At 43.2% G+C, this 12,443-nt stretch overlaps 1 protein-coding gene across 1 annotated transcript in view; it reads left to right on the top strand.

Moving 5' to 3' along the window:
* NBEAL2 (neurobeachin like 2) overlaps positions 1-12,443 on the top strand; it is a 3,059,867-nt gene that overhangs the window by 1,514,291 nt on the left and 1,533,133 nt on the right. The window contains exon 11 of the mRNA XM_044066003.1: positions 12,247-12,330. Coding sequence (XP_043921938.1) covers positions 12,247-12,330 — 84 coding nt within the window. The remainder of the gene's footprint in view (positions 1-12,246; positions 12,331-12,443) is intronic.

Raw genomic sequence — 12,443 nt, 5'->3', positions numbered from 1 at the left:
CCAGATTCCTTCCAGCAGATTGATATCCCTTTCCTTGTACGTCCTACAGTACTACATGAGGTACACAAAGTGTGATCTAATTAAGGCATAGTAGAGTGGAAGCATTAACTCTTTGCCCCTTACAATGTACCCCAGTATTTTCTTTACTGCTACCACTGCTGTCTCACTTTGCTCCCAGTGGGCCAGGCCTGATGTGATTAACATCTCCACATTGTTTTTCTGCTCTGTTGCCTTCAGTTCTGTTCCCTTCTGATGATAATTTACAGCAGGCTTGTTGCGGCCCAAGTACAGTACTTTGCATTTATTTGCACTGAAGCTCAACTGCCACCTTTCTGCCCACTTGTTCAGCTTTCAAAGGCATTCACTAGATTCTTCCTCTCATCAGTGCTGTACTTTTGTGATATCAGCAAAGAGATTGATCTTGGTCTGTGCTCTCAGATATGTCAGAGACAAATGCATTGAAGAGTACTTAACCTAAGGAAGACTCATGCAGTACTCTGCTAGTCATTTTGTCATTCCTGGTATTCGCTATATCTCCACAAGCCTGTGTTCTGTCACTCATCTCTGCAGCTGCCTGATTCCTCAGTCTTGGTTTTACCCCTTATCCAGCCAGTTTTCCTCAGCCTCCTGTATAGGACTGAGTCAAAGCCTTCCTGAATTGCAGATAAACTTCCTCTATTGGTACTTCCTTGTCAAGTTCACCATAAACCGAGTCCTAAAACTGGATAATGGTTGACTGGCATCTTCTTTTAACCATGAGTCAATATTGTTTGCTCTCTTGGAGATTGTTGTCCTCTAGAAATGATTCTAGCCTTCCCTTCAGGAAATTGTCCATGACTTTCCCAACCCCTATTCCTAGGGTAACAAGTTTATAGTTATTAGGATGTTTCTGCTCTCATCCTGACTTTTCTTCCAGCACTGTGGCACTCCTTTTCTTTATCCCTTTATCTCTTCCGTCTTCCTCCATCTGTATCCTTTGCAGCTTTCACCAGCTATGTTACCTTACAGGAGTTTTGCTAAAGGCTTTGTCACAGAAAATTTCATTTAAAAGCTGAAATGAAATACAAGGCCATATAGAAGAGAATATGTAATTCCAAATGCATGTTTGCATTACAACTGCTTTAAGGGATTTTTAGATGTGGTGAATAAGAGATTGGTATGTCCTGAAATGTTGACTTCAACTGTTGTTAATATTTACTAGGTGTTCTATGCAGGGGTTCAGTGAGGAGACAAAAGCTGGCGATTGATATTCTGGCAAAGTGTTCGAGGGATATGACTTGTACTTGAGCAATGTGCACATTTTTTGTACAGAACTGGACTACATGAAAAGAGACATAGAGGAGCTCTCAGATTATGTAGCCCAGGCCGGTATGACCCTGACCCTGAGCAGTATCCTACCCTCACCAAGAATGATGCCACAATACAGAGACAAAATGATCAGCTTTAATAATTGGCTTAATTACTGGTGTCATTCTAAGGGGATCCAATGTCTGTCTGCCTGGGATGACATGCTTGACAAGCCACGCTGCTTCGCAAGGGACGGCTTGCACCTGTCACCCCTGGGCTTCCGGATATTGGCAAAGGCTCTTGCCACCCCATAGTGCCTTTTTAGGCAAGGCTCAAATGATAAACCTACCCTAGAAAACAAAAATGGAAAAAACTAAGGGTAATACTGCTCAATGCCAGAAGTCTAAACCTCAAGATGCACGCCCTCAAGCCCTCCTCAGTATGGAGAACATCGATGTCTGTGCTGTGACTGAAACCTGGTTCAAGGCTCCTGAGAGCACCCCAGCACTATTAGGTTATACCTCATATCATGCGTTCCGGCCCCAAAATCCGGACGAACCACAAAAGGAGGGGAGTATCCATATTCATAAAGGATACCCACACCTCCAGGTTAGTGGCAATGCAAGCATCGGAGACCATCCAGGTGCAATTAACCATAGGTAAAACTGCCCTACAGTTTGTAGCATGCTACAGACCACCATCTCAAACTCAGGAAACCCACACAGCCTTCCTGAAGACACTGGAGAGTATGAATGTCTCTCCAAACACCATCATATTGGGTGACTTCAACTACCCAAACATAGACTGGGAACATTACTCAAGCCCCAACACCCTAGCCCAAAGGTTCCTGGAGTTCATAAACTCAAATGCTATGGAACAACTAGTCACCATTCCCACAAGAGGAGAAAATATACTAGACCTGATCATCACAAACATGGGGACAAAATGCTCCACACCGGAAGTATATCCCTCATTGGTGAGATCAGACCATAAATTAATCTCACTGGTGATCCACATCCCGCCCCCAACCCCAGCAAAAAAGACCACAGTGAAGAACTTCTCAAAAGCAAATTTCACACTTCTTAAGACTGGAGTGGTATCCTTCAAGGCCCCCGAGCCAGTGGAAACCACAACCCACGCTGCTGAAACCCTTACAAATGCCTTCTACAAGCACCTCCAGGAATGCATGGATCAAGCAATCCCTAATAAAATCAAGACCCTTTCCACCAAAGGCAGGCGCCCGGTCTGGTGGACCCCAGCCATAAACAAACTCTACAACAAGAGGAGAAAGCTACTACATGACAGAGCAAAATCCCTAAAAGGGAAGGCATCTCTGATCAATACTAGCAAAAAACTACGATCACTCATAAAATCATCCAAGGCCAACTTTGAGAGAAAAATCGCTAAAGACACAAAAGACAATCATAAGGCCTTCTTTAGCTATGTTAGAAACCTGGGTGGAAACTCCCAGATATGCTCAGAATTAGTCCAAAATGATACAAAATCACTGATCCCACAGACATTGCCAACATACTGGCAGACAGGTTCAGTGCAAATTTCTCCCCTCCCCCCCCAAAAGGAGAAATATCTATCCCACCAGAGTCTAGCCTCCCAAACATCTCAGATGCCCAGGTGAGAGCTGCTCTCTCTAAAGCAAAAAACACAGCATCAATGGGACCAGACGGTGTCCCCGGCTGTGTGCTACACGAACTCAATGAGGAACTAAACCCACACATAAGGCTGCTGTTTAATCTTAGCCTTACTACAGGATACGTACCCAAAGAATGGCGTACAGCAACTGTGGTCCCACTCCACAAAGGCGGTGCTTCTACGGACCCTGGAAATTACCGCCCCATAAGCTTGACGAGCCTTGTCTGCAAAGCTATGGAGTGGATCATAATGGAACTCATAAATAAAGATATTGGGGACCTGCAGACACTGGATCCTACCCAATTTGGCTTTGTCAAGGGCAGATCCTGCCTCTTGAACTTGGTCGACTTTTTCGAAACAGTCACTAAGGCCATTGATGAGGGTAAGGCAGTTCACACAGCCTGCCTTGACCTAGCAAAAGCGTTCGACACAATACCCCACTCGGGCATCATAGAAAAGCTCACCAGCTTAGATGTAAACCCATATGTCACAAGGTGGGTTGCAAACTGGCTCAAGGACAGAACCCACAGGGTTAGAGTTGCTGGTGCCATGTCAGACTCTAAGCCTGTCATGAGCGGTGTCCCACAGGGCTCAGTCCTGGGCCCCCTCTTGTTCGGCATTTATTTTTCTGAAGTGCAGGCAAACGTAGGGGGATTGTGGTTGACAAAATTTGCAGATGACTGCAAACTGGGCACCATAATTGACACTCCATCAGACACAGACATCCTCCAGAGAGGTCTCATAGAAATGGATAACTGGTGCCAGAGCCATGGCCTTAAGCTAAATGCCAAAAAATGTATAGTCATACCCTTTGGGAAAAACAAGGTAACCCCTAATTACCACATAATTGGTAATCCATTAAACACGGAAGAAGTTATCAGGGACCTGGAGACCCAAGTTGACAGTAACCTCTCTTTTGACACTCACATTGCCAAAGTGGTTAGGAAATCTTGACGAGTGGATCGGAGATCATAGGTTTACCCCGGGAAACATCTCTGTGTCACTGCTGGACAGAGGCACAGCAAAGTAATGGGTATAGTATTCTCATCCTAAGGGGTGGTGAAAGCCACACACACTCTGGCTAGGCTTATAAATGCCCTAGGGCAGATAGCCTAGTATGAACCTATGAAGAAATAGAATTTTACTGAAGATGTCTACCAGGTTCATAAGTGATTCATTATGAAAGCTACAGATTAACGTTTGCTGTTTTATGTGGTTGTTCTTTCATTTCCTTTTTTCCATTTCAGATGTTCTTCGTCTCACATTGCTGCAGTCATAACCTGTGGGTAGTCCGCTGTCCTCGGTCGGCCCGAATACCAAAGAGTTAGGCTGGCGTCGGTCATGGGCGCTCGGAGCTGACGTCAGTACATAGTGGTACTTAAGCGCATGACCGACGCCATATCCTCAGTCTTTCTTGCCGCGTGGTCCGAAGCAGAAGCAGCGTTTGCAAGTGCCGTTCGGCGTTCTGAAATTTTCATTTTTCGAGTTTCAGACCGAAGACCAAGTTGGGCTAAGTACCCCGTTGGGGAAAATTTTTGTCTTTTCTTGCCTCAGTTACTCCGGATGTCAGAAAAAGTTAATAATTGTATTTCTTGTGGGGAAACAGATACCTCATAGGGACTATCATTCTCTCTGTATTCCTTGCTTGGGGCCTGAACACGACGTAGTCGGGTGTCGCTTTAGTGCTAGATTTAATAAGCGCACCATTAAACGCAGATTAGACTGTGCTAGGTTGGTTTTCTGTAAGCGGTGTAACTACAACATGCCGTCGGATCCTCCGACGCCCGCTACCGCAAAAAAGCGAAAAGATAAATCTTTAAGGTCAAAACCAGATGAGTCGTCCGTTGCAGACGCCGGTTCTATGGAATCTACGGTTGAATCTCTGGATCCAGCCGAGGTCTCGGCTGAATCCCAGGGGGAACCTTTACTGTTGCAGGAGTTGGCCTCTCAGGAGTTAGGCCAGGCTGAGGGTGCTTCTCAAGTTTCTGTGGTTCCATCCTTACAAAAGGTTATTAGGCCTTCTACTTCATTCTCTAAAGGCCCTGCTAAGGCTAGACCTGGTCTTTCTGGTACGGGCCATAGCCCTAGTTCTTCGGGCTCTGTTCCTAAAAAACATATGTTGAAAATGGCAGAGGATTTGATTACTTTGATCAGGGGTTCTATGCCCCCTCCAGAGAAGAGGCCTAGGGTGGAGACAGATTTAGAGGGTATGGAGCAGTCCTCAGCTGAGGATATTCAGGATTTTCCTCCCTATTCAGATTCGGATGCAGAGGATTCCTGTCCTTCTGCTTCTCCTCCAGAGGATTTTTCCTTTTCTGAAACCTTGCATTCCATGAGGGAGCATTTCAAGTGGGAAGGTCAGGATTTTTCGGATTCTCGTAAGAGGCTTAGGGAATTTTTGTTTTTGCCACAACATAGACCTTTGGCTATTCCCCCTGTTTTAGATGTGGTTCAGGATGTTTTTTCTGAAGCTTCCCTAAATCCTGATTCTTTACCCCCTGCCCCTGTCAAGCCAGACAGGTATTACAGAGTTCCAGAGGCACATAAATATTTGTATAAGAGTCCTAGAGCTGACCCAGAAACTATTATTCAAGGGCCTAAAGGTGTCAGGGCTTCTGTGGTTAAGAATCCAGTTCCTTTGGATAAAGATTCTAGAGCGTTGGATAGGTGGGGTAAAAAAGTGTACACCTCTTCTACGTTAGCTATGAGGGCTTTAAATTGCCAATTTCATATGCTGAAGTATCAGAACTTTCTGTTAGGTCAGTTAAAATCTAAGGTAGATGCTCTATCTGAGGGTATTGAGTGTAAGGAATTGCAGGACTTGGTTCATGCTTCTGACCAAGTTGGTAAACATTCCTTGCAGTGTGGCTTTGATGCCCTTCAGGCTTCTTCCAGGGTGGCTGCTACTGGTTCAGTTATTCGTAGACATGCCTGGCTTAAGGATCAAAATTTGTCAGAGCATGTTAAAGCTCGGATTTTGGATGCTCCTCTTCAATCTGAAGTTCTTTTGGTTCCCCTGTGGAGTCAGTTTTGAAAAGATGGAAGACAAAGCTAAATCTATGCAGACGGTTAAGGAATTTTTGCAAGTGCAGCCCCCTAAGTTTAGCAGGAATTGGCCTGCAAGAGGATGGTCTTACCCTTCTTCAGATTTTCAGTCTAAGGGCAGGTCTAGACGTGGTAAGGGCAGGGCTCACGCTCAGGGTTCTTTCAGACCTAGGACTTGGAGTTCTCCTGCACAATCTTCTGGTGAGGGCAGGGGTCAGCCTTTTCGTAAACAGACCCAATGACCTGTATCTTCAGCTGCCAGATCCTTCTTTTCTGGCAGCTCCTCTAGGAGGGAAGTTGGCACTTTTCAGACAAAATTGGCATTTGGTCACCCAGGACAAATGGGTGTTGGACATAGTAAATCGAGGCTACAAGTTTTATTTTCACACTTTTCCTCCTTTCATAGGCATGCCAGATGTACCTCCTCAGCAAAGGCTGGAGGCTCAAGAACAAATTTCTTTGCTTTTACAGATGGGGGCAATCCAGGTGGTACCTCCGTCAGAAGAAGGCCTAAGGTTTTATTCTCGTCTATTCCTAGTGCCAAAGAAAGGAAACACTTGGAGGCCTATTCTGGATTTGTCCATTCTCAATACATACCTAGACATTCCAAAGTTCAAGATGTTAACATTACAGCAACTTCTGCCTCTGCTAGGCAAAAATCACTGGATGGTAACTCTGGATCTCAAAGAGGCCTATCTTCACATTCTTATCAGGCCTAGCTGCAGGAGATTCCTGCGTTTTCAGGCTGGTACTTCTCATTATCAGTTCTCTGCATTGCCCTTTGGTTTATCTACTGCGCCCAGGGTGTTCACAAAGGTTCTGGCTCCTGTAATAGCTTTCTTAAGGCTGAGAGGAATACAAATTTATCCTTATCTGGACGATTGCCTGATTCTTGCTCAAGACAAAGACAAGTTACTTCAACATCTACAGTATGTAATGGCAGTTTTAAGGTGCCTAGGGTATTCTGTGAACGAAACAAAGTCCAGTCTAGTACCCTCTCAGGACATGTGCTTTCTGGGTGTGAGACTGAATACAGCCTCTCAGATGGCTTTTCTGACCCCGGACAAACAAAGAACTCTTCATCTTTACTTCCAGCATTTATCAGTACTGTCCAGGCTGACTGCAAGGACAGTCCTTCAAGCCTTGGGGTTCATGGCATCTTGCATTCTAGTACTTCCCAATGCCAAACTGCATATGAGGAAGCTACAATGGTATCTCAAAAGTGTATGGACTCAGCACTGCCACGATTTGGACACTGTCATTCAGATATTACCTTGCATCCAAAAGGAATTCTTGTGGTGGGCACAGGAATGTCACCTAAACAAGGGACTCTGTGACCCGACCAGAGGCGAGTCAGATCATTACGACGGATGCCTCAGACCTGGCTTGGGGAGCACACTTCAATGGGAAATGGATTCAAGACACGTGGCCTCCCAGACTACAGCATTTGCATATCAACATGAAGGAGATGTTAGCAGTCCAGTTTGCCCTGATGGCTTTCAAGGGCCTACTTCAACCAGGACAGGTGTTGATATGAACAGACAACACTACAGTCATGTGGTACATCAACAAGCAGGGGGGAACCCATTCTTACCCTCTTTGCAGACGAGCTATGATATTGTGGGAGACTGCTCTGAGTTTGCACATCACTCTTCAAGCACGGTTTCTGCCAGGGGCACAGAACTCCCTAGCAGATGTATTGAGCAGACAAACTGTGGATCCCCACGAGTGGAAATTGGATCCTCTAGTATTCAAACAATTGACAGTGGCTTGGGGAACTCCAGACATAGATCTGTTCGCTTCCCCTCTAAATTTCCAACTACCAAAATTTTGCACAAAGATATTTCACCCAAAAGCTTGGAAAGTGGATGCTCTATCTTTCAGTTGGAACAACCTTCACGTCTATGCTTTTCCTCCTCTGCCTCTCCTTACCAAGGTACTCTTGAAAGTCAGACGGGACAAGCCTTGCATGATTTTAATAGCACCAGATTGGCCACGACAATACTGGTATCCTCTGCTGAGGAGTTTAATTCAGGAGCCTCCTTGGCCTTTGCCACAGCTTCCTCACTTGTTGTCCCAGTCAAGCAGTCATTTGCTCAATGTCAGGGTGCAGTCCCTGCATCTAACAGCCTGGCGAATTCTGTTTTAGAGCCTGTGGGTTCTCAGCTTCCTCAACGGGTTTTGGATGTCATTTTGGAAGCCAGGCGGCCCAGCACTAGAAAGGTTTATGCTGATAAATGGAGGAGATTTTTTCTTTGGAGCACAACAAAGGACTTTGATGCCTCGGTACCTAATTTGAGTTTTACACTGCAGTACCTTACTGAATTACTAGACAAGGGGTTGTCATTTTCCTCTGTGAAGGTTCATGCTGCAGCCATTTCTGCTCACTATGATTGTGACCCTCCTTTATTTTCTCACCCTTTGTTTAAGCAATTTCTTAGAGGGGCAAAAAATATAAGACCCCCACGTAGAGCTCCTACTCCTTCCTGGGATCTCAATTTTGTGTTGGAGAAGCTTACTTTGCCTCCTTTTGAACCTGCAGCTACGTCAGAATTGAAGTTTTTGTCTTGGAAGACTGCCTTTTTGTTGGCCATTACTTCTGCTAGAAGGGTATCTGAATTGCAGGCTCTCATGGCAGTTGAACCATTTCTAATTTTCCATAAGGATAGAGTTTCCTTACGTACTAACCCTTCTTTTATGCCAAAAGTTATTTCTAGTGTGGCCTTGAACCAGTCTATCCATTTGCCTACCTTTTATGCTGATCCCCAAAATAAAGGGGAAAAAATCTTGCATTCTTTGGATATACACAGGCAGTTACGTTACTATTTGAGCAGAACTAAAAAGTTCAGACAGACTCAACAGTTATTTGTTTCTTTTGCTTTGAGTTCACAAGGGAAAGCTGTTTCGAAGCAGACTATTTCAAAGTGGATTGCTAATTGTATTGCCTTTTGTTATTCTCATCATGGGAAGAATGTTCCTGCTGGGATTAGACCTCATTCCACTAGGGCTACTGCCACATCTACTGCTTTTTTGAGGGGTGTAGCTACTAAGGATATTTTGGAAGCAGCTACTTGGAGTTCAGTTCACACTTTTACTAAGCATTACCATCTCCCTCTTTACTCCAAGTCCAGGGCTGGGTTTGCCACTGCAGTCTTACAGGGCATGTTAGCAGCCCCTAATGCTTTTTAGTTTGCCAGCCTCCCTTTTCCTTTGTTTTGTGATTCTACCCACAGGTTATGACTGCAGCAATGTGAGACGAAGAACATAGTACAGTTTTGTACCTACCATAAATGTAGATGTTCGAGGATCCACATTGCTGCAGTCCTATTTTCCCTCCCTCCTTCCCCTCTATGGTTTGGGGTTGTTGTTGTTGTTGTTGTTGTGGTTGTTGTTGTTGTTATTGTTATTTTCCCCTTTGTGGCTCTGGCCTTTCCTTTTTTTAAGGCCTTCTGACATCTGGGGCAAGAAAGACTGAGGATATGGCGTCGGTCATGCGCTTAAGTACCACTACGTACTGACGTCAGCTCCGAGCGCCCATGACCGACGCCAGCCTAACTCTTTGGTATTCGGGCCGACCGAGGACAGCGGACTACCCACAGGTTATGACTGCAGCAATGTGGATCCTCGAACATCTACATTTATGGTAGGTACAAAACTGTACTTTTTATGACGTAGTTTATGTAGTGTTTCCATTTTGAAATGTATTATCTGTACTTTTTTCATGTTTTATGTTAAAAAGGGGATATGTTGCATTGTAGATGAGAGAGGGTGCATGCTCAGTGCTTCTGTTTTTGTGTTTTTAATAAGTACCTTGGCATCTTTTGCATCTGTTCAAGCTTCTCCCAGCTCAGACAGCTGAGACTTCATTTTGGCACCTCATCTGAAGGTTGTGATCTTTGGAGTTCTACTGCTTCCTTATGCTGTACTACATTGACAGTACTGGAGCATCAGTCCAAGCGTGTTATGTGGACAGTACCCACAGCCTTATGATTTTATAGGCATCAAAGGTGTGGGCACTCTCTGATGAGATAGAGACTTTCTACCCATTCCTGAGAAGAACTGCTGTATGCCTAGACACTGTTGAATTCATGTTTTCATCTAATCTGATAGGGTCCTTTGCATGTATGAAAAGAAAGTCTTTAAATCTGCATGCAGCATCCAAAATGCAGTCTGTTTGTCTTGGTGGAGAATGTCTTTCTTCTTTTCTGCTAGTAGTTCCTTTTACTGCATATACTAGTATCCCCAGCCTTCCTTACTGTTGTCTTGTTTTGGTTGCATATTTTAATTTCACCTCATAAGACCCATCTCCAGGTTTTTCATTTTTGTCTGTTATTTCCTGACCAACAGTGTACGTGTTTGTGTTTGTTTCATTGATATATCAATTTTTATTAAATTAATTACAGTATTTCACAACATTCTTCCAACTTTGCCAAGTTCAGTGTCATTCTTTCCCCTTGTATCAATTCTTTTGCATATCATTTTGTACTGCATTTAAAAAAATATGTTTTTCATTCCACATCATTTCCAAATTCCTTTTAGTCATATTTTGTAGGTTAAAACTTAGTGCTGAATTCTTCAGTACTTAATAGGTAATGCTTCATTTTTCATATGTTATTAATTTATGAATGGCCTCTCTGTCTGGCTGTATCACTAGAGTTTAACATGGGTTACCACCTTCAGGCTGGCTGTTAAGTTCTTATATTTATTTAGGAGCCTTTTATGCAGTAAAATATATTGCCAGAATATTTGCTGAATTCTAAACAAGCCATATATATGTAGCCTCTATTTCTTTTTGGGCAATTTATACAAGTCATTTGGAATCGTTTTAACATGTTCTTTCTTCTGTAAATCAAAGCACTTAGTGATGTGACCCACTGGTATCTAGATAGTTAGGAAAATTGTTCCATCATTTCCTTTTCACGTGGTTTGTATTACCAGATTAGTAGTTAAATGTTCCCGACCCTGTGAAGATCTGTACTTATCCAGTTTTCATGTACTTTATCGTCTCCCACTATTGTACTAAAATGTTACTAATGCTCCTTGTTTCCCCCTTATTTCTGTAGTAATTGTAGAATAAATTACACCAGGCTCCATTGTATTGTCCACCTGTGGTCTTAGGGTAACTTTAAGACCTATTTTTCTTTTTTGTGAAATAACTGTGATTATCTTCTTCTTACTGACCTGAACTGATGTGACTTGTCATGTTTTTGTTTTGCAGATTGTCAATATTGATTTATTGTCCCTATTTTTCCATTGTCCCTCTTTGTGTGCTCATCCTGTTGTTTTATTAAACCCATAGTATTTCCCTTTGTCATTCTTTGATCTCTCATTGTACTTATAAAATAATTATTCCCCTCAACTGATTTGGCACTTTCATTAATTTGGGTGGTGGTGCAGCGGTAGCGTTGTTGCCTCACAGCAAGAGGTTCTCCTGTTCGATTCTCGGCTGGAGTGCCTTCTGTGTGGAGTTTGCATGTCCTCCCCACGGTCGAGTGGTGTTCGGAAGACATGCGTAAATGGGTGTGACTTCGCTGAAGGTTGGGCATCGGGTTGGCAACTTGACACCATAAAAATCTACTGCCAATCATTAGCTGACCAGAGCTCCGCTGTGGCGACCCCTAACTGGGAAAAGCCAAAAAGACAAACAACATTATTAATTTGGGTCTTTGCTATTCTGACTACCAGCTTTGATTCATTGTAGTAACGGTTATAAATGTCCTTGTTCCCTTTATTTTTTTTTCATTTTTTCCTGAAAGCTTTATAGTTACCTGTAACTTTAGTTGCATCTCTCTAAGAAGTCTGCCACATTTTTAGTTTAGTTTCCATACTTGTTTGACACATGTTTGAAGTGTCTATTCTAGCAGCTATTTTACTCCTTTTTCATCTCTGAATGTTTTGTTCAACTGATTAACAAGCTTTGCTATGAAATAGTTCTAAACGAATAACTTCCTCCAGGTGTTATCTCTGCTTTTTCAACCATATTTGAGAATGCCTGACCTAAGAGGGCTCATCCTCCAAGTGGGTTTTAGTGCAATTGTCTGAAGTATGCTTCATGTAAAGTGCCAAGAAAGCAAAGTTATCATGAAGGAATTGAATATTATATCATAAAGTAAGAATTGTATTTAGTGTTGTGGTACTATTACAGAAGGTATCATATTGCAAGTGTGTGTCTCATATTTTGTTGGAAGGCAAGTTGTAATATTTTGTGTCCAAAATGTAAATCACTGAAATGAACAAGTTAATTATTTATTTGTTTCCATTCAGGTATTTGATCGAGGTTCTGACTGCATTGCTGTACATGCCATTGGAGTACTTACTGCCATTATGAGAAGTTCCCCATCTGCTAAGGTAGGGTATTAAGTCATTGTTTTATGCAGATGACAGCATATGTAGTGCAGCTGTAGGCATTACTGAGTAAAGTGTTCAATGGTTAAAATGTATTCCAACTGAAGAACATATTC

The sequence above is a fragment of the Protopterus annectens genome, chromosome 3.part0, assembly GCF_019279795.1.
Source record: "Protopterus annectens isolate FY-2018-M chromosome 3.part0, PAN1.0, whole genome shotgun sequence".
Lineage (NCBI taxonomy): Eukaryota > Metazoa > Chordata > Ceratodontiformes > Protopteridae > Protopterus > Protopterus annectens.
This window is presented reverse-complemented; position numbering and strand designations above follow the sequence as displayed.